The following is a 19,185-nucleotide window of genomic DNA, read 5'->3' as shown; positions in this document are numbered from 1 at the left end:
CATCCCTCTCTTTCTCGCCCTCTCTGCTTTCTCTCTGCTGTCTCTTCCCATCTCCGTCTGTTTCCCTTCATCCCGGCTCAATTAGATATTCTGCTGACTCAGGTTCAGCTGATGCAGGCAGACAGGAAGACCGGCAGACAGGAAGACCGGCAGGCAGGAAGACCGGCAGGCAGGAAGACCGGCAGGCAGGAAGACCGGCAGGCAGGAAGACCAGCAGGCAGGAAGACAGACAGGCAGGAAGACAGGCAGGCAGGCAGGCAGGGCTATGGGCCCAGTTTAAGCAGAGAGATGGGATCTGAGACAGAAAGGCTGCATACTGTAGTGTAGAATAGGAAACCCCCTAGCTCAGGGCTGCAGGGCTATCTCCTCCATATGAGCTGGTGTGGGCTCACTCCTCCGCCCACACACACTGTCAGAGAGGGGGGGACCACGTAATGTGTGTGAACGGTAGGATGAAAACACTGTTTTTCTAAAGTAATATACCCTCTTAAAAGTCGTAAAACACCAGATAAAAAGACTGAATGTGTGTACAGAGAATATAAAATACACCTAATTAATGTGCAATATGAAAGCAAAAGCAATATTGCCTGAGACTTTCCTCTTTTGACCATTTTCTCTCTCTCTCTATCTCTCTCTCTCTCTCTCTCTCTCCCCCACTCTTCCTCTACAGGATGCAGGGAGCCAGCAGATAGGCTTTTTGCTGGGGAGCTGTGGGGTGACGGTTGCCTTGACGAGTGACGCCTGCCATAAAGGCCTTCCCAAGAGCACCACAGGGGAGATCCCACAGTTCAAAGGTCAGCAACTGTGTCAAAGCATGTGACGCACCACCGCATGATGTGGTCCTGTCATATGCTGTCATATGTGATTCTGTGTCAGATGGTTTTCATAAGATACTACATCCACAAAAACAGAWTTCCAATATTGCTGTCTGGTCACCCATCACAGACTCATTGACTTGAATAGGGATAACCATTCTAGGAATGATATTTTAGTGTGTCTAAAGCGGCACAAGGTTCTGTAGTACCAGGGTGTATTGAAATGAAACACTGATATCAAACAGGTTTTTAGTTTGGTGATTTTATTGCTCCTCTCCAAAACAAATAGAGAGACTTGGAATGAAAGGATACGCAGGCAGAAGAGACATGTGATTAAATATGAGGGCAGGTTTGTTTTAGTACACAGACTGCATATAGAATGGCTTAGTACACAGACTGCATATAGAATGGCTTAGTACACAGACTGCATATAGAATGGCTTAGTACAACAGACTGCATGATAGAATGGCTTAGTACACAGACTGCATATAGATTGCTTGTCATTATAAGAATGGTTTTAGTACACATACTGGTATTTTTGTTTATTATTATTTAAAAAATAAAATAAAAATTTAGGGGGTGGATCAGCTTAATATTTGTGGAAAGAATGTTGCTTCCAATGTAATTGTCTGCATCATTTCCAATCCCCATATTTTTTGGGGGTAAATATATATATCCATACACGTATGCATAACATATACCACATATATACATACACATACCTATATAGACACACATACTTTTTTAAAAGAAATATACCTTTATTATTATTCCACTCAAACCCTACCACCGATCCCCCAATTGGAGTAAACTGATAAACACTTCTGCTTTTACCTTCATTTATACATCTTATACACATTTTACAGCACAGTCTACTTTATAAAGTTCTCTCTTGTTTGTTCTTAGTCGCTTCCTCTATTTTGATGTCCATCCAGTTTAGATTCCAACTTGTAACTGTGCTATTTCACAAATAGTCCGAACCTATACAATTTCACAGATCCCGTATGCCCTACATTGTTTATCTTGTTATTAGTCCCACCCTTCAGTCTCCACTCAACCCTTCCCATCTATCTTCCAACATCATCCATTTCGAATTTTTATTTGCCATATATTTTTCAAACTGTGCTGTGATGCTTCACAAAAGACTTGAACCTTCCTATTCTTCATAGCTTCTATAGATTGTAAATTAAAAATAAACATTTTTTGCTAAAATAATTATTATATTATTGATTGATTGACTATGGCTTTTCAAATCCCCAGTATTGCTATCTGTAGCGTTAGTTCTAGGCAAATGTTGCAATTCTTCAGCCATTCCTGGACCTGTGACCAAAAAACGAGCTACATATGGACAATACCAAAATAAATGATCTAATGACTCTGCCTCCTCACAACAGAATCTGCAGAGCTGGGAAAGATTGTATCCCCATATATATAACATTCTATTAGTTGCAAGAATTTTGTACAGTAATTTAAATTGAAAAATTCGAAGTTTTGAATCCGGCGTTGTTTTGCGTATCAATTAATAAACCATGTGCCATGGAATGGGTACATCAAATCTCTTCCCAACTATTTTTGCAATTTATATGGCACAGCTGTCAGTTTTTTGGTCCTTAAATGAAATTGGTATATGTTTTTATTTATCACACTTTTCTTTAACCCATTTATGTTCTTTAATACAAGGCCGACATACAAGTTCCTTACTTTTTTCCCCTTCTACTTGCCTCTTCCATTTTTGTGGTAATGCTGCAATTAATTGGTTGTAATTTTGGGGTAGAAGCAGGACATTTCCATATGTCTGTGTTAGCTGCATGTGTGACAATTTTTTTTTTTTTTATCAATTACTATATTTGAATTTAACCACAATATTTGTTGTACTATTTGTTCCGTCCTTTCTGGTGGATTAAACTGAAATTGCAACCAACTTTCTAAGGCTTGTTTAAAAAATAAAGATATTTTGGAGATACACATACTGTATTTAGAATAGTTTAGTACACAGACTGCATATAGGATGGTTTAGTACACGGTAGCTGCATATAGGATGGTTTAGTACACGGTAGCTGCATATAGAATGGTTTAGTACACAGGAGCTGCATGTAGAATGGCTTAGTACACAGACTGCATATAGAATGGTTTAGTACACAGGAGCTGCATGTAGAATGGTTTAGTACACAGACTGCATATAGAATGGTTTAGTACACAGGAGCTGCATGTAGAATGGTTTAGTACACAGGAGCTGCATGTCATGTAGAACGGTTTAGTACACAGTAGCTGCATATAGAATGGCCCACTGTGTGGGGAACAGAGCAGTCAGAGAGAGAGGGATGAGAGAAAGAGAGATGAGGGAGGGAGAGAGAGAGAGCTCAGTGTAATTCATTTTTTTCATTTTAGGCAGGTCAGTTAGAACAAATTCTTATTTACAATGACGGTCTACCCCAGCCAAACCCTAACCCGGACGACGTCGGGCTAATTGTGCGCCGCCCTATGGGACTCCCAATCACGGCCGGTTGTGATACAGCCTGGAATCAAACCAGGGTCTGTAGTGACGCCTCTAGTACTGAGATGCAGTGCCTTAGACCGCTGCACCACTCGGGAGCCCCATTGTGCATATTCCTCAGTATTGGCTTTATAAATAGAAACATGATGCCAACCAGTGGATTTAAAGCTATTATTTTAGCATTGATGACATAAGTCAGGGCTGAGTAGAGGGCTGGCTATGGAAACCCTACATACTGTACTGGGACACAGCCAGGGTCAGGCCCAAGATGCCTCCCAAAAAGCCCCCTATGGGCCCTGGTCAAAAGTAGTGCACTACATACAGTAGGGACACAAAACCCAGCAMCAATCGGGATGAGTGCTCATTGATCGCTTCAGGGTAATCACTAGACTAGCTGTCTCCACTGGCTTCGGCTAATGGGGATCCTAATAAATCAAATCAAAATCACATCACATTAAATGGCAGATTGTGACTGGCTCTCTAATGCCTTGATTGTCTTTCTTTTGTTTTGGTCCTAATAACTCTCTTTGATCTGTCTGTCTCTTTATCTGTCTGTCTGTCTCTCCGTCCAGGCTGGCCAAAGCTACTGTGGTTTGTGACTGAATCTAAGCACTTATCCAAACCCCCCAGAGACTGGTTCCCCCATATCAAGGATGCAAATAACGACACAGCCTATATTGAGGTAACACACAGATCTGTTATGTCTTTGACTGCTTGTGCAACGACGTGAATGTTTTTCAAGATGTTCCCACCTTGTACCAAGATAAAGTTCATCACCACAATAATGTTGTTTTTGCTGTKTGGTTTCTTCTCCCATTGATTTTGACTGCTATTCCCCTGGGTCTGTTTAACAAGTATCTCACTCTTGACAACACAGAGTGATTGGATTGACTGAAGTCTATATTGATTATATGAATCATTCATAATACGAAGAAAGGTGTTGCTGTTATTGGTTAACTACAGCTAGATCATGTATTATATGCTCTGCTAAGTGCACAGCTCTCATAGGGATGTCTAGGCTAACTGCAGACAGCACTTGTTTGGTGTAGTTGTCAATCGATCTGCTTGTGATTGCCGATCAATATGCTTCATGGCGTTTGATTATCATTGTCTGTCTGGCGATTGGATATTCAGTTGTTTCTTCTGTATGGGAGACAAAATGTATTTCCCAAATGACACCCTTTCCCCTATATAGTGCACTACTTTTGAKCTGGGCCCTGGTCAAAGGTAGTGCACTATAKACGGAATAGGGTGKCATTTAGCAAGAAGCCCGAGACCAGTCAATCCAGTCAGATAATGTGATTTGTCTTCATTTACTTTACTTTTTATGCAGCCAGGCGGTAATTAAACCAGAGGCGTAGATATTCTATGTTGATTGTGAAGTGAGTGAAAACYTCAGAATTAAATAGAGAGAAGAAGATGATGGAACATCATTAGAGCAGACAACCGGGATTGTCTGCATCCAAAATGGCACCTTATTCCCTATACCATTGGGGACGCYGCACTGAGCCAGACCCTGAGCTCATCTGTGTGAATTATTTGTTTATAGTTATATCGCTCAATTTTGTTTTGTCTAAATCCAAGTGCGTTGCAAGTTTGAAAGTGGATTGMACATGGCATGTGTGACCTTCTTAATCCTAATCGGTGTAATATGAGGAAAACTTTCCAATCACTACCGGAGGTTGTATGGATTCCATTAGTAAATCAACCACCATCACCTACTCCCCTGCGTTTCTGCTCTCTTTCCGAGATAAAACTCACTTTCTCCAAAACAGCATTGCATTGCCTGATGGTTGTTCTACAAAGTCAAAAAGGGAAACCAAGCAAAAGTGAGGCTCAAGAGGTGGTGTTAGGAACAGACTACGGAGGCGGGGAAGCTGTCACCCGCTCCCGGTGACCACCCTGTCAACTATGCGGTCACTAAATAATAACCTGGATGAGTTAGCGGCAAGGGCTAAATTTGAAGGGGACTTTAGGAGAAGTAARTGAATCTGCTTTACAGAAACGTGGCTCAAGGAGGACAATATTGATGTGAACATTGATGGATACACTGTCATTAGAGCAGATGGAGACAAAACAACGTCACATAAATSAATAGGRGYGGGGCTATGTGTCTTTGTAGATAATACTTGGGCCACGCAGTGTAATGTGATTGAACAAGTGTGCACCAGAGACACATTCTTGTTGTATCATTCAGGCCATTCTATCGTCCACGCGAGATTGGACAGATTACCATTACTCTGGTCTATGTGCCTGGACCTAACAATAAGGAAGCTGCTGACAGGATTACAGACTGTTTCAATGCTGCTCTTTCACGATCAGCTGACCAGACAGTAGTTGTGCTTGGGGATTTTAATACGCTCTCCCTTTCTGCGCACCTCCCCACTCTGCAACAGTACAGTATGTCACCTGTCTAACTCGCTCAACTCACATCCTGGACCAGTGTTATGGCAACATAGAGGACGCATACAAGGCAGTGTGCAGAGCACCCATCAGGAAATCCGACCARAACGTTATCCATCTCCTACCGAGATACAGTCAGCAGGTGAAATTTGAATAACCTGTAGAGAAATCCATTCAGGTGTGAACAGAGGAGAGTAGGGAGGAGCTCAAGGATTGCTTTGACATCACACTGGGGGGTGTTCTTTGACTCGTGCAGGGATCCCCACGAGATGACTGACAGCATCACATCATACATCCAGTTCTGTGAGGATACTGTCATTAACATTAAAACTTTCTGAGTATTTCCCAACAACAAGCCCTGGGTAGCTAAGGACTTGAAAATGTGCATCAATGAAAGGAAGTTTGCTTTCCTGAAAGGAGATACTGATGCTGTAACGGAGAAAGAAACTGAATTCAGGTAAAAAATGTGTAAAGCTAAAAAGSACTTCAAGGATGAAGTGGAGCAGAGGTTCTGTCCAGCCAATCCAAGACAAGCATGGGAAGGGCTTAATGCAATGGAAAGGAAAAGAGGGAACAATAAAACTGCAGACTTTTCATCCTTAGTAAATGACCTTAACTGTTTCTATGAAAGATTTGCCACCGTCGATTTCAAAGATGAATGTAAACAAATATGTGAGAGCATCCCCAAATCCTCTCCTGTCCACATAACAAAGAGCGAGGTGGCCTCATGCTTGTCACATATTGAGCCACACAAAGCAACGGGCCCAGACGGTCTACGGGGCAAGGTACTGAAGGTCTGCGCCGACCAGCTCAAGGGAGTCTTCACATGACTGTTTCAACTCCTGCTGAGCACGTGCATAGTGCCAAACTCCTGCTGAGCACCTGCACAGTGCCAAACTCGCTGGAGCACCTTGCACAGTGCAAACTCCTGCTGAGCGACCTGCACGAGTGGCCAAACTCCTGCTGAGCACCTGCACAGTGCCAAACTCCTGCTGAGCACCTGCACAGTGCCAAACTCCTGAAGGTGTTGACCATTGTACCAGTCCCTAAGAAGTCAGGGGCCAAATCACCAAATTACTTTCGAACTGTGGCCCTCACACCCCTTCTGGCCAAATGCATGGACAGGGTTGTTAGTAAGCACCTTACCCTGTCCATAGCAGATCAATTGGACCCATTACAGTTTGCCTATTAGGCACAGAGGGGGACTGAGGATGCTACCCTGACATTGGTGAACATGGTGGCTAGTCACCTTCAACTTGCTAAATCATATGCACACATTTAATMTATTGATTTTAGTTCAGCTTTGAAGACAATGCAAATACACACACTGCTGAAARGACTACTGGACCTGAATGTCAACGGAGGCCTCGCAGGTTGGATCAAGGACTTTTTAACTGACCGCCCACAGAGGGTCRTCATGAATGGGGCCCTCTCTGATGAACTGACCCMGAACACACCCAGGGGTGTGTCCTTTTACTGTTGTTGTTCTCTATCTACACTAATGAGATGAAGATCCAAGGAAACAATGTGAGCCTTTTCAAGTACGCGGATGACATGGCTCTGGTAGGACTCTTTTTTAAAGATGCTACGTCAGATGTGGACAGCTATTTTAAACAGACCAACAACCTTCAAGAATGGTGCCGGTCAAGTGCCCTCCACATCAATGTGGAATAAACAAAGGAGCTGATCATCAATGGCAACAACTTGCCAGTGTCCCAACCACTCTCTCTGAACGACCAACCAGTGGAGGTGGTTGAGTGTTTCAAATACCTAGGGACACAAATTGATTGAACAAGCTGAGTTTTACAGAGAATGCATACTATTTTTATAGTATTATAGGAAATTTAAGGAGTTTGGGGTCAGTCAGGATGTTCTGGAGGGGGTGTACAGCAGCTTGGTGGAGAGCATCCTCACGTTCAATATGACAGTCTGGTATGGTAATCTGAGTGTGAGGAGCAAAAGAAAACTGACCAGAATAGTAAACACAGCCAGCAAAGTAATTAGTTGACCACGGGCACATTTGAGCAGTCTGTTCCGCAAGGCAACCAAAAAGAAGACACTGGCTGTCATTGGTGACCCCTCACACCCTCTACACCCTCAGTTAAAGAGGCTTCCCTCTGGCCGGCGCTTCAGAATGCCCATGGTCAAGAAGAACTTGTTCAAACATTCATTTGTTCCTTGTGCTGTTGGACTACTAAATGCAAAGTACATTTTGACAGCATATGTACTTATCTATCCAGTGCAGTTGGGACAGTGGTCAGTTGTGAGTGAATGTATCAATGTCCTCTGTTTTTAGTGTATGCAACATGACTGGTTTAAATGTGTATGATGTGAGAATGTATGTGTATGTGATCCTTTTAATGGAAGGTGATGCCAAAGAAAAATGTCTATCCTGGATGGACAATAAAGTTTCTTTCTACAGTATTATATAGTGCACTACATATGACCAAAGCCCTAGTCAAAAGTAGTGCACTTTATAGGGAATAGGTTGCCATTTGGGATGGGTCCATTGTTTGTCTAGACAGAATCCAAAATTGCAGTAATGGGTATTGACCTTTTTGGTACTTTTTGCTTACTRAAGGTACTTTCCTACTCAGTCCCCACATTTTTCTAGTCCTCTCCTTAGTCAAATGGACATTTACAAGAAAAATGTTCAGCAATGGCTTACAAGAAATTTCCTCGTCAATTCTACAAAGGAAAATGTCTCCAGAAATATTTTGTTCTGGACTTAATCTTTTAGACATGGTTGTTTTCGTAGTCYTGCATCACTAGACATATGTAAGGCTGAGCAGATATCTGGATATGCTATTTATCACTCTTCTCAATGTAATACTACTTCAGATAGTCTGTAAGATATAGAGCATGAAGGTCTGTTATAATGACTTAGCCTAATGACTGTCTAACTTTTAAAGAGCGACTGCCCCTAAAAAGCAACTTCTTGTTTTGAAAATCGCCTATGTGGCATTGATATGAGTCGTAAACATTTATTATCGTTCAAAAATTGACTACAAAGTATAAGTAGAATCATTTTGATCATAAAGTCAGTCTCGTCCAAAACTGAGATTTGCGAGATGATAGGGGGGGGAAATGGTGTCACGGAATGAAGGGTAACACAACAGGTTTTCTTGTGTTGGGTTTATTTTAATCCTGCCCACAGCTGGCAGCAAGTAGTCATACATTCGTAGCGCAGCTGCACGTGACCCTATCGTAATGCCCATGGTAAAATTGATTTSACATATGATATCCCTATGGGGCTAGTTAGGGACCAATGTACAAGGGACAATACTTTAAAAGGTCAATAGCTAAAAATGTCAATGACTTAAAAACCTCAAACCAATTATAAATTGTAGAAATTCCTATACAAATATTGAAAGCATTTAATCAGACAACTAAAAGATGTGCAACATGAAAATATTGTCCCATTTACATTGTGTAATTTGATGGTCCCTAACTATCTCCAGAGATAGGCTATCCAAAGTCAAACCAACTTTGCCATGGTCGCACACCAGCCGACTGAAGCTAATTGGCTAAATKATTTGGCTAACTCTTCCCACCTGCGAACACACACGAGACACCCACATCAAACCACACCTCGAAACCAACTCACGTTTTTATTCAGTCATGGCTGCTAGCATTTCTTAATGAACCAAGTCTAAAATGAGGCGAGATCAGGAAGTGCAGTCCACCTTTAATAATTTTGTTCCATCTCCCTGTCTCTTAGTGCAGATTAGAAAATCAATGGTATAATCCATCTAAATGTCGAGTGCTGTTCTCCCATTAGTTAGGTTGAGATAAAATATACTGTGAATAATGAAAGTTGCAACTATTCATTCCAGAGTGTCCCAAATGGCCCCCTATTTCCTATATAGCAGGGCTGTTCAATGTTGGTCCTGGAGGAACAAAACACTTCTGGGTTTCATCCTCAACTTCTAATCAGGGACTGATTCAATCAAGGGACACCAGGTGGGACACCAGGTGAGTGCAATTAACTACCAGGTAGAAACAAAAAACAGAAGTGTTTTGGCCCTTCAGGACCAGATTTGAACAGCCCTGCCTTATACTGTAGTGTACTATGTAGGGAATAGGATGCATTTTGGGAGGTACCCTCAGACAGACAGATGGAATGCTCGCTCTCTSTCTCTATCAATTCAATTTCAATTCAATTTAAGGACTTTATTGGCATGGGAAACATATGTTTACATTGCCAAAGCAAGTGAAGTAGATAATAAACAAAAGTGAAATAAACAATAAAAAATGTACAGTAAACAGTACACTCACAAAAGTTCTAAAAGAATAAAGACATTATAAATGTCATATTATGAGTATAATAACAGTGTRGTAATGATATGCAAATAGTTCAAGTACAGAAGGAAAAATAAATAAACAAATATGTTTCTCTCTCTCTGTGCTCAGTCAGGCAGTGGCTGATGCTGACAGTAGTCTGTACAGTGTTTATGTTATGTTGCTCTAAGCTAGCTCTGTGGTCGTTCATCAGAGTGACTGCAGGAGGCCTAGCCTAAACAGCACCATGGCTTTATTAGAGTGAAGACTGTCATTCCCGTCCTCAGATCTAGTACTGGGTGTGTCTACTAGGACTGGGATGTGTCTGGTCTGAGAGACAGGATGTTACTGCCTGATTGTTAAAGGCAGAATTTGAGTTTCACAACATGGCAGTAGCACTGCCCTACCCCAGGATGTGTGTAAAAAGTAGGCAGAACAACATCATCTGCTAAGAGGCATTATYGGTATTCTCAATAGTAGTGACTGATAATTAATCAGATATATAACAGTAGAGTGGCTTTATAAGCAGTGTTTGAAATGAGCCATGGTTTGTCTGTACTGTAATTAACAGGTGGCGTCTAACAACATGACCGTACAGTAGGTAGGGGAAATAATGGGCAATACATCATATGTGTAATGATGGTCTGTGTTGCTGCTTTGTGACTGTGATACACAGCACCCTAACGCCTGCTCTCTGTCTCTCTCTCGCTCTCTCTGTGTGTGTCTGTCACTCTCTCGCTCTGTCTCTCTCTCTCTCCTCACCTTTTCCCTGCTCACCTGCAGTATAAGACGTGTAAGGATGGCAGTGTGCTGGGAGTGACGGTGATGAGGCTAGCTCTGCTGACTCACTGTCAGGCCCTCACCCAGTCCTGTGGATACACAGAAGGTGGGACTCTGCAGCCCTCTCCGATAAGACATTCTACAGAAGTCATAGCACTAAGACTCTGCTATGGGGGACATAGAACATGCATTAGAGATATACTTTTTCATTACAATTGGATTCTCTCTCCATCTTTCACTTGTCTGGGTGTTGTGCTTCTCACAACAGTCATTGATCTAAACCCCATCTCTCACAGTAATGATCATGCATTGTGTACATAGAATCTAACATGTCATGTATCAGGGTTACTGTTTGATATGTCTATGTTGTATTAAACTCTGATGTGCTCTGTTATGTCTGTCTCGCTCTCTCTCTCTGTGTCTGTCTCTGTGTCTCTCTCTGTCTCTCTCTCTATCTCTGTGTCTCTCTCTGTGTCTACTGATCTGTTCTGTGTCTCTCTCTCTCTCTCCCTGTGGCCTCTCTCTTCTGTGCTTCTCTCTCTCTCTGTGCCTCTCTCTCTTGTGCCTCTCTCTCTCTGTGCTTCTTTCTCAGCTATGTGCTCCTATCTCTCCCTGACAGCTGAGACCATAGTGAATGTACATTAGCCTTTAGTAGAGACGTGGGGCTGAAGGCATGGTACTCTCATCGGCTGTAGGAACCTTCACAAGCAGGGCTTTGATACCACAACGTCTGCACTAGGGCTATTAGAGCGGTCGCGTTAAGATGAGTTGGCTCTCTTACTATGGTTTTCTTTGAGACATTTTGAAATGGGAATATATTATCAGAGGGAATTTTTCCCATGTTTTAAATGTGTTCTCGCCGCCTCCCTGTCCCTACGAAGTGTTTAACCTGTTCAGGACGCAAGTTACGGAGCAGGGCCCTATTGCCGGGAGACGGCAAAGGAGGGGGGGAACACCATCTCAACTAAATGCACATCGCCTCGCCTAAAAGTGGGTAACGTCCAGTCCCTGTAAGTGGAATTAAGGGATTTGTACAATGACAGTCCATTATAACCACTGTTCTTCTCCCCACTGTATTACTATCATTATTTTAGAAGTATTGAGCCTTGAAAATCCAAGACCTGATTACGGGCGGGCATGAAATAAACAAAATGGCAGAGTGAATACTTTAAAAAAAAACTAACACCATAAAAACTGTAGAGATCTGGCAGGTCTTGTGATGGTATTCCACAGCTTCAGCATGATCAGGTGTTGCTTCAAAGCAATCTCCACCTCCTTAGTCCAGGCAGTTCAGGAAGGCTCGGGGCAGTAGTTACAAAAGGAGGGAGCAGCCGATGTCACAACAGAGGGAGCAGCGATTCAACACGACGGGAGCAGCGATGTCACAGAGGGAGCAGCGATGTCACGAGGGACGCAGCGTGCCAGTCCGTTACTCTTTCACGACCGAGGCTCTCAACCCCAGGCTCCTCCTCTATACAATTGGAGATCAGTTTTACTCATGTACGAAGTTTATTAATTCCAGGGTTCTCATTAAGTTATTACAACTAAATAATTTGTTTTGTCTTGGCAGGAGAGAGACCAGACCTCTCCATTCTCTGACAGCGGAAAGAGTTCCTTCAGGGGACAGACCATGACGTTGATCACCCTGTCTCAAATCATTTTAACGACAGTGAAATTTTCCTAATGTTAGCCAGGGATTTTAGTCTCCTGTTTTCTGTGTTAGAGCAATACGTCTGCATCCGCAATGCATCTATTACCTTATAGGTGCACTACTGTTTTACGAGGGCCATAAGGCTCTGTACTATAAAGGTGAAAGGGTGCTTGTTTGGGATGCATGTGCATACACTACAATTAATCAGCTTGAGTTTGTGAAGACCAATGACGATCTCAAACATCGTTATTCTACATTATCCTAGAAAATCCTGATAATTACCGTCTTCGATTTGAGTTGACTTACGTCGTATAACGGCTCTGCTGAATGTGTTCTCCTGTGCAGAGTGTGATGAACATGATGCATGTATCAGTATACCTATCACTTGACTCTCGCAACGGTCCAAAATGCTACGTGTCTGGAATACCAGAAAGTGTGCACGATAAAAGGTACTTGTGTATTTCACACTCCTACTACATCTCCACTCAAGCTTCAGAAAGAGCGTGTACCATAATGTGTATTTGACATTGATACTGTTTAATATATTGCATTTTACTTGGGTTTGATAAGAGATCGGGTCTACATGTGAAGCAGGGTTGACAAACTAGGTTACTTCCGGTTAGCATTTGTACGAATAACATAGGAGTAACATCAAAAGGGATAGTTTCTTGAATATATTGAATTCGCATTTGACACCTGATTTGACTTCTTTTTTTTCTACATGTGGACTGTCCTTAACCTTCCCATTGATGTGATCATCCACAGGCAAAGGTGGCAAGTGTAAAATCAGGGACATGCACTGCCTTGGTGGCCCACAGGACAGAGGGACATCAACCTGAGTCACTACGCATGCTGGTCGGTGGCGATGGAATCCAACCCCTGTAAGAACACACTACCTGTATCTTCTCTTCTGTCTATCTCTCTCTCTGTGTCTACGATCTCGCTCTGCATCTCTCTCGCTCTCTCTGTTCTCGTAATTGTCGCCCCTTTCCAATGTCTCTGTCTGTTCTCTCCGTGTTGTAGCTGTATCTTGTTCTCTAATGGTGTTTTTCTTCTGTCTAGAATCTCTTTTCTCGATGGTCTCTCTGCTCTCTCCTACTATGATCTTCTCTGTCTCTTGCGTAGCGTCTCGCACTGTCGTCTCTCTAGATCTGCTCTGATCCCTTCTCTGTCTCAGGTGTGCTTCTCTGTTCGCTCTGTCTTATCATCTGTCTCGCTCTCTGCCGCTACTGTCTTCTTCTCTCTGCTGCTCGACTGTCTTGTACGCTGCTCTCTGTCTTTTCTGTCATTCTACTGTTCGCTGTCGCGTATCTGATTTTTTGTCTCGACTGCTCTGTCTTTCCTCTGCTCTCGCTACTGGTTGCGCGCGCTCTGTACTAGTCTTCTGTCTCGGCTCTGCCTCTCGTGCTTGTCTTTTTCTGCCTCGCTCTGCCTCTCTGTCTTTACTGCTGCTCGCGATAGCTGTCTCGCTCTGTCTTCTCTCTTGTCTGTCTTAGATACTCAGCGTCGTCTATATCTTCTGTCTCGCTCTGTTAATAGTCTCTGATACTCGTTCTCTGTCTTTCATCTGTACTCTCGCCTACTGTCTTTCTCTGTCTTCTCTGTCTGCTCTGTCTTCGTATCTGTCTCGCTCTGTCCATTTCTCTGTCTTCGTCTAGGGCCATCTCACTGTCTTTCTCTGACTCGCTCTGTCTCTCTACTAGTCTCTCTCTGTCTCGCTCTGTTTCCTTTCTCCCTGTCATATTCGCTCTTCGCTCCTCGCTCCTGTCTGTGCGTTGCGTAGATACCTCGCTTCGTCTGTGTCCTCGCTCTGTCTTTCTCTGTCTCGCTTTTAGTACGTCGATCTGTCTTTCTCTGTCTCGCTCTGTCGCTTGTGATGTCTTTCTCTCCTCTCGTGTACTCGGCTGCATTCTCGCTGCATGAGTTGTGGCACTCTCTTTAGCTCTGTCTTTCTCTGTCTTCTGCTCTTGCTCTTTCATTCTGTCTCCTCTGTCTTGTTTCTCTGTCTGTCTCATTCGTATTCCTCTGCTCTAATCTCTGTCTTTGCGTCTGCTCTCGTCTCTGCCTCGTTCTCCTGTACTCCATCTTGTTCGCTATGTCTCCTTTTCTCGCTCTGTCTTTTCTCTGTCTCGCTCTGTCTTTCTCTGTCTCGCTCTGCGCTTTCTTTCTCGCCTCTCGTCTTTTTCTGCTGTCTTTCTCTGTCTTTCTTGGTCTCGTCTGTTCTCTCTCTGTCTTTCTCTGTCCTCGTCTCTGTGTTGCGAGCTTCTGTGTCTGCTCGTGTCTCTCTCTCTGTCTTTCTCTGTCGCGCTCTCTCTGTCTTCTCTCTTAGCTCGCTCATGCCTCTTCTGTCTTTCTCTGCCTCTCTGTGCTTCGCTCTCTGTCTTTCTGCTGTCTTCGCTCTGTCCGTCTCTGTCTTTCGTCGTGCTCGCTTCTTCTTCCTGCATCTGTTCGTCTGCTCTTTCATGGCTGTTCTGCTGTCTCACTCTGCTTCTGTCTCGCTCTGTCTTTCTTGTCTCTGCGCTGCTTCTCTCTGCTCCTCTGTCTTTTCTCTGTCTCGCTCTACTTCTGTCTTTCTCTGACTCGTCTGTCTCTTCTGTCTCTCTCTGTCTGCTCTGTTCCGCTCTGTCTTTCTCTGTTCTCGCTCTGGCTTCTCTTCTCGCTCTTTGTCTTTTTCTCTAGCTGCTCTTTCGTTGGCTTTTCCGCTCGCTCCTTGCTCGTCTGTCTTTCTCGTGGGTCCTTGTGTTCCTCCGTGCTCGGCCTCGTGCTTGTGTTATCGTCGCGTGTCTTCTGCTATGGTTCGGTCTGTCTTTCTTTCTGCTCTACTGTTCTCCTTGTTCTTTGCTCTCTTCTCTGTCTCGCTCTGTCTTTCTCTGCTCGTCTGCCTCTCTTGCTCTGTCTCTGCTTCCTTGTCTCTCTCTGGCTCGTCTGTTCCCTTTGCCTTGCTATCTCTCTGTCTTTACTTCTGTCTTCGCTCGTCGTTCTCATCTGTTCGTGTCTCGTTGTCTTTCTCTGTCTCTGTCTGTCTTTCTCTGTCTCGCTCTGTCTTTTCTCTCTCTGTCTCGCTTCTGTGCTCTGTCCTCGCTCTGTCCCTCTGCTCTAGTCTCGCCTCGCGTACTCTCTCTCTGTCTTGTCCTCCTGTTTTCTCTGTCTCGCCGTTCTGCCTCCTCTGTCTTTCTATTGCCTCTCTGTCTTTTCTGCCTCTCTGTCTTTCTCTGTCTCGCTCTGTCTTCTCTCTGCATCCTCTCATCTCTACTCCTCTCAATGCTCCTTCATTTTCTCTGTCTTTCTCTCTGTCCTTGTCTGCGCTTGCCTTCTGTCTTGTGCTGCTGACTCGTCTGGCCTCCTGTCTTTCTCCGCGCTCTGTCCGCTCTGTCTTTCTCTGTTCTCGCTCGTCTTTTCTCTGTCTCGCTCTGTCTTCTCTCTGTCTCACTCTGTCTTTCTCTGTTCGCTCTGTCCGTCGCTCTGTCTCGTCTGCCTCTCTGTCCTCGGTTCTGACCTCGCTCTGGACCCTCTGTCTTTTTCTCTGCCTCTCTGTCTTTCTCTCTGTATCGCAGTCTGCTTTCGCGCGCTGTCTCGCTCTGCCTCTCTGTCTTTCTCTGACTCGCTCTAGTCTTCTCTCATGGTTCGCTCTGTCTTCTCTCTGTCTCGCTCTGCCTTCTGTCATTTCTCTGCCTCTCTCGTCTGCTTCTGCTCTCGCGTCTGTCTTTCTCTGTCTCCTCTGTCTCTCTATTGGCCAGCTCTGATTGGTTCGTGCTGTGTCGTCTCTTTCTCTGTCTTTCACTGCTTGTCTCGTCTGTTTTTCTCTGTTCTCGCTCTGTCCGTCCTCTACATTTCTGTCTCCGCTCTGCTCTCGTTCTAGTTCTGCTTGTCTCTCTCTCTCTATCTGTCCTTTTCGTCTCGCCTGTCTCGCTCTGTCTTTTCTCTGTTCGCTCTGTTTTTCTCTTGTCCTCGCTTCGTGTCTTTGTTCGTCGTGTCTCGCAAACTGGTCTTTCTCTTCTGTCTGCTCGTGACTCTTTCATCGATCTGTCTCGGCATCTGACCCTCTCTCTGTCTCGCTCATGGTCGTCTTCTATCTCTCGTCCTCATCCTCTGTTCTCCTCCCCCAGTGTCTTTTTCATGGTGCACGTCCTGTCTTGCTCTGCCTCTCTGTCCTTATATACTCTGCCTACTGCGATGCAATTCTTTCTCTGCTCGAGTACCTAGTTTTCATCTGATCCTCATCTCTGTCCATCGCTCTGTCTTTCTCTGTCTCGTCTGCCTCTCTGCTCTATCTCTCTGCTGTCTTTTTTCTCTGATCTCTCTGTTCGTTCGCTCTGCTTTCTCTGTCTCGCTCTGTCTTTCTCTGTCTCGCTCTGTTCTCTTTCTCTCTGTTTTCTCTGCTCTTGTGTTTCTCGTCTGTCTCTCTCTGTCTCCGCTCTTGTCTCGCATCTGTCTTTCTCTGTCTCGCTCGCTTCTTCTCTCTTTTCTCTCTTTTACTATCTGCTCTGTCTTTCTCTGTCTCGCTCTGCCTCTCTGTCTTTCCTCTGTCTTCTCTCTGTCTTTCTCTGTCTCGCTCTGTCTCGTCTGGTCTCGCTCTGCCGTTCTGTCTGTCTCTGTCCTTCGCTCTGCCGTCTCTGTCTTTCTCTGTCTCGCTCTGCCTCTCTGCTCTTTCTCTGTCTCGCTCTGCTCTCTTCTCTGTCCTTTCTCTGTCCCGCCTGGCTTCTCTCATCTCTTGTCTTCTTCTGTCTCTGTTCTCTGCCTCTCTGTCTTTCTCTGTCTCGCTCCTGCGCCGCCTTCTTCTCTCTCTCTCTCTCTCTCTCTCTCTCTACTCTCTCTGTACTCAGACTCGAGTATTTATCTGTCCTCGCTTCCTGTATACCTCTTGTACTCTCTGTTTGGCTCTCTTCTAAAAAATGATTCTAGCAACACTTATAGTGTGCAGAGAAATGAGGGGGAAGTAATTTATTTGTTGTTCAGTATACTATGTATTAAGTAGCTACTGTCATCCTTGACAATGAATTGCATCATGATGCAGGTTCAATAGAAATGTCCCTTTGTCGGACTAAGAGCTAATAGTTCGCATCTTAAAGGACTGGTAGAGGTACTTATGATTCCGACTACAGGGCACTAGTCATGGTAGTACTATACTATGTCATACCAGATTATATTAGTGCATCTGCGACCAAAGCAGCTGCATGAGACCATTACAAGTTATATTTCCTACACGACTGGTGGTCAGTAGAAAGACTGAACCTAGACAATAAGTCCCTTGCTACAATCATGTAGTAAGCATGATAAGATTACAGTGAGAGTACGGAGAGCTCTTAATATCACTTTGAGGTTGGAGTCGATTAAATTACACTCTGTTTTTCAACCACTTACTCCATAATTTCTTCTTTTGTAAGAACATAGGTTTTGCAAGGTCGGATTAGGACCATCTACTTTGTGCATGACAAAGTTATGTTTTCAATAAATGTTTACGATGCTAGAATGTGATTTTCACTTTATGATTTCTCTCACTGTTATCACAATTTCCAATGGGTCAGAAGTTTACATACAGCTAAGTTGTGGTGCATATAAAATTATTTCTGGAAGTAATTCCAAGCTTGTTCTATTTTTGTCTATTGTGCAATTTAGAAGCTTCTGATAGGCTAATTTGAACAATAATATTTATTGAGTCAATTAGGAAAGATGGTTGTGTGATGTTCCTTTTCAAGGTGTCTCTCTATAAGTCTGTGCTTTCTCATTGCTGCACTCGATATCGATGGGGAAATCAAAAGCACTGCATCCCAAGATACGTCCGATAAGAAAAAAAATCATCGTACTAAGATTAAACTACAAACCATGGGCAATTTGAGTCATGTCGTCATGAATAATTTGATTTGCCAGAGCTCTTAGTAATGGGAAATGGAGAACAGCTTCTGTCTACTCTAGAGATAGACCCGATATTTTTGGTGCTGTTTAGTATAAACATTCAATCCAAACAACAGTAAAGGATCTTGTGAAGCCTGCTGGGGAAACAGGTACAACGTATCTATATCCACAGTAAACGAGTCTAATTGACATTAACCTGAAGCCCACTCAGCAAGGAGAAGCCACTGCTCAGACGGCATTAAAAAAGCCGACTACGGTTTGCAACTGCACATGGGGAAAAATATCATAATTTTTGCGAGAAAGTGTCCTCTGGTCTGATGATAAACAAATAAGAATGTTTGGCCAATAATGTATACTTGGGGTAGTTCAAACTATCTTTGCAAGTAAAATGGGGATGATTCTGCCACGCGAGTGAAGACATCGAATCCTCAGAGCCGTTCGACTGTCGCGAGTGTTGTGGCAGTCAGATCATATTGATTGTGGAGAACGATGTGTCTTTGCTGCACGGCATGGGCGACTTGGTGCACATTCATACTAGATAATTACAACTTGGATATGAGGATGGAAATGATGTGGATATATTTGAGATTATGCACTCAATCTCAAAATGACATGCAGATACCATGGAATGGTATAATAGTCTATCGCTCGAAATGGTTTCCAATGGGACAATTGACCTCGAAGCAGTACTCTACAAAGTTTGTCTCGAGATAAGTATGGATTAAGGAACACATGTAATGTCTAGTAGCTATCACAACCTTGAGCTGCAATACCTTAATAAGAAAATTTGTGGACAGAATCTGAGAAAGAGCTATGTGCGAGCAGGATCCTACTTAATACTTGACGATTCAGTACCAGTTTCGTAGACAGGAGGCATGGGTCCTAAGAAATATATAAACCGAATCTCT

General features: G+C 43.7%; 1 protein-coding gene across 1 annotated transcript in view; it reads left to right on the top strand.

Moving 5' to 3' along the window:
* The window catches only part of LOC111979222 (disco-interacting protein 2 homolog C-like), a 309,794-nt gene that overhangs the window by 223,663 nt on the left and 66,946 nt on the right, over positions 1–19,185 (top strand). Inside the window, 3 exon segments of the mRNA XM_024009605.2 lie at positions 671–794; positions 3,882–3,991; positions 10,777–10,879. Coding sequence (XP_023865373.1) covers positions 671–794; positions 3,882–3,991; positions 10,777–10,879 — 337 coding nt within the window.

This window comes from Salvelinus sp. IW2-2015, linkage group LG19 (assembly GCF_002910315.2).
Source record: "Salvelinus sp. IW2-2015 linkage group LG19, ASM291031v2, whole genome shotgun sequence".
NCBI classification, from domain to species: domain Eukaryota; kingdom Metazoa; phylum Chordata; class Actinopteri; order Salmoniformes; family Salmonidae; genus Salvelinus; species Salvelinus sp. IW2-2015.
Note: the sequence above shows the minus strand (reverse complement) of the source record. Positions and strands in the feature narration are given on the sequence as shown.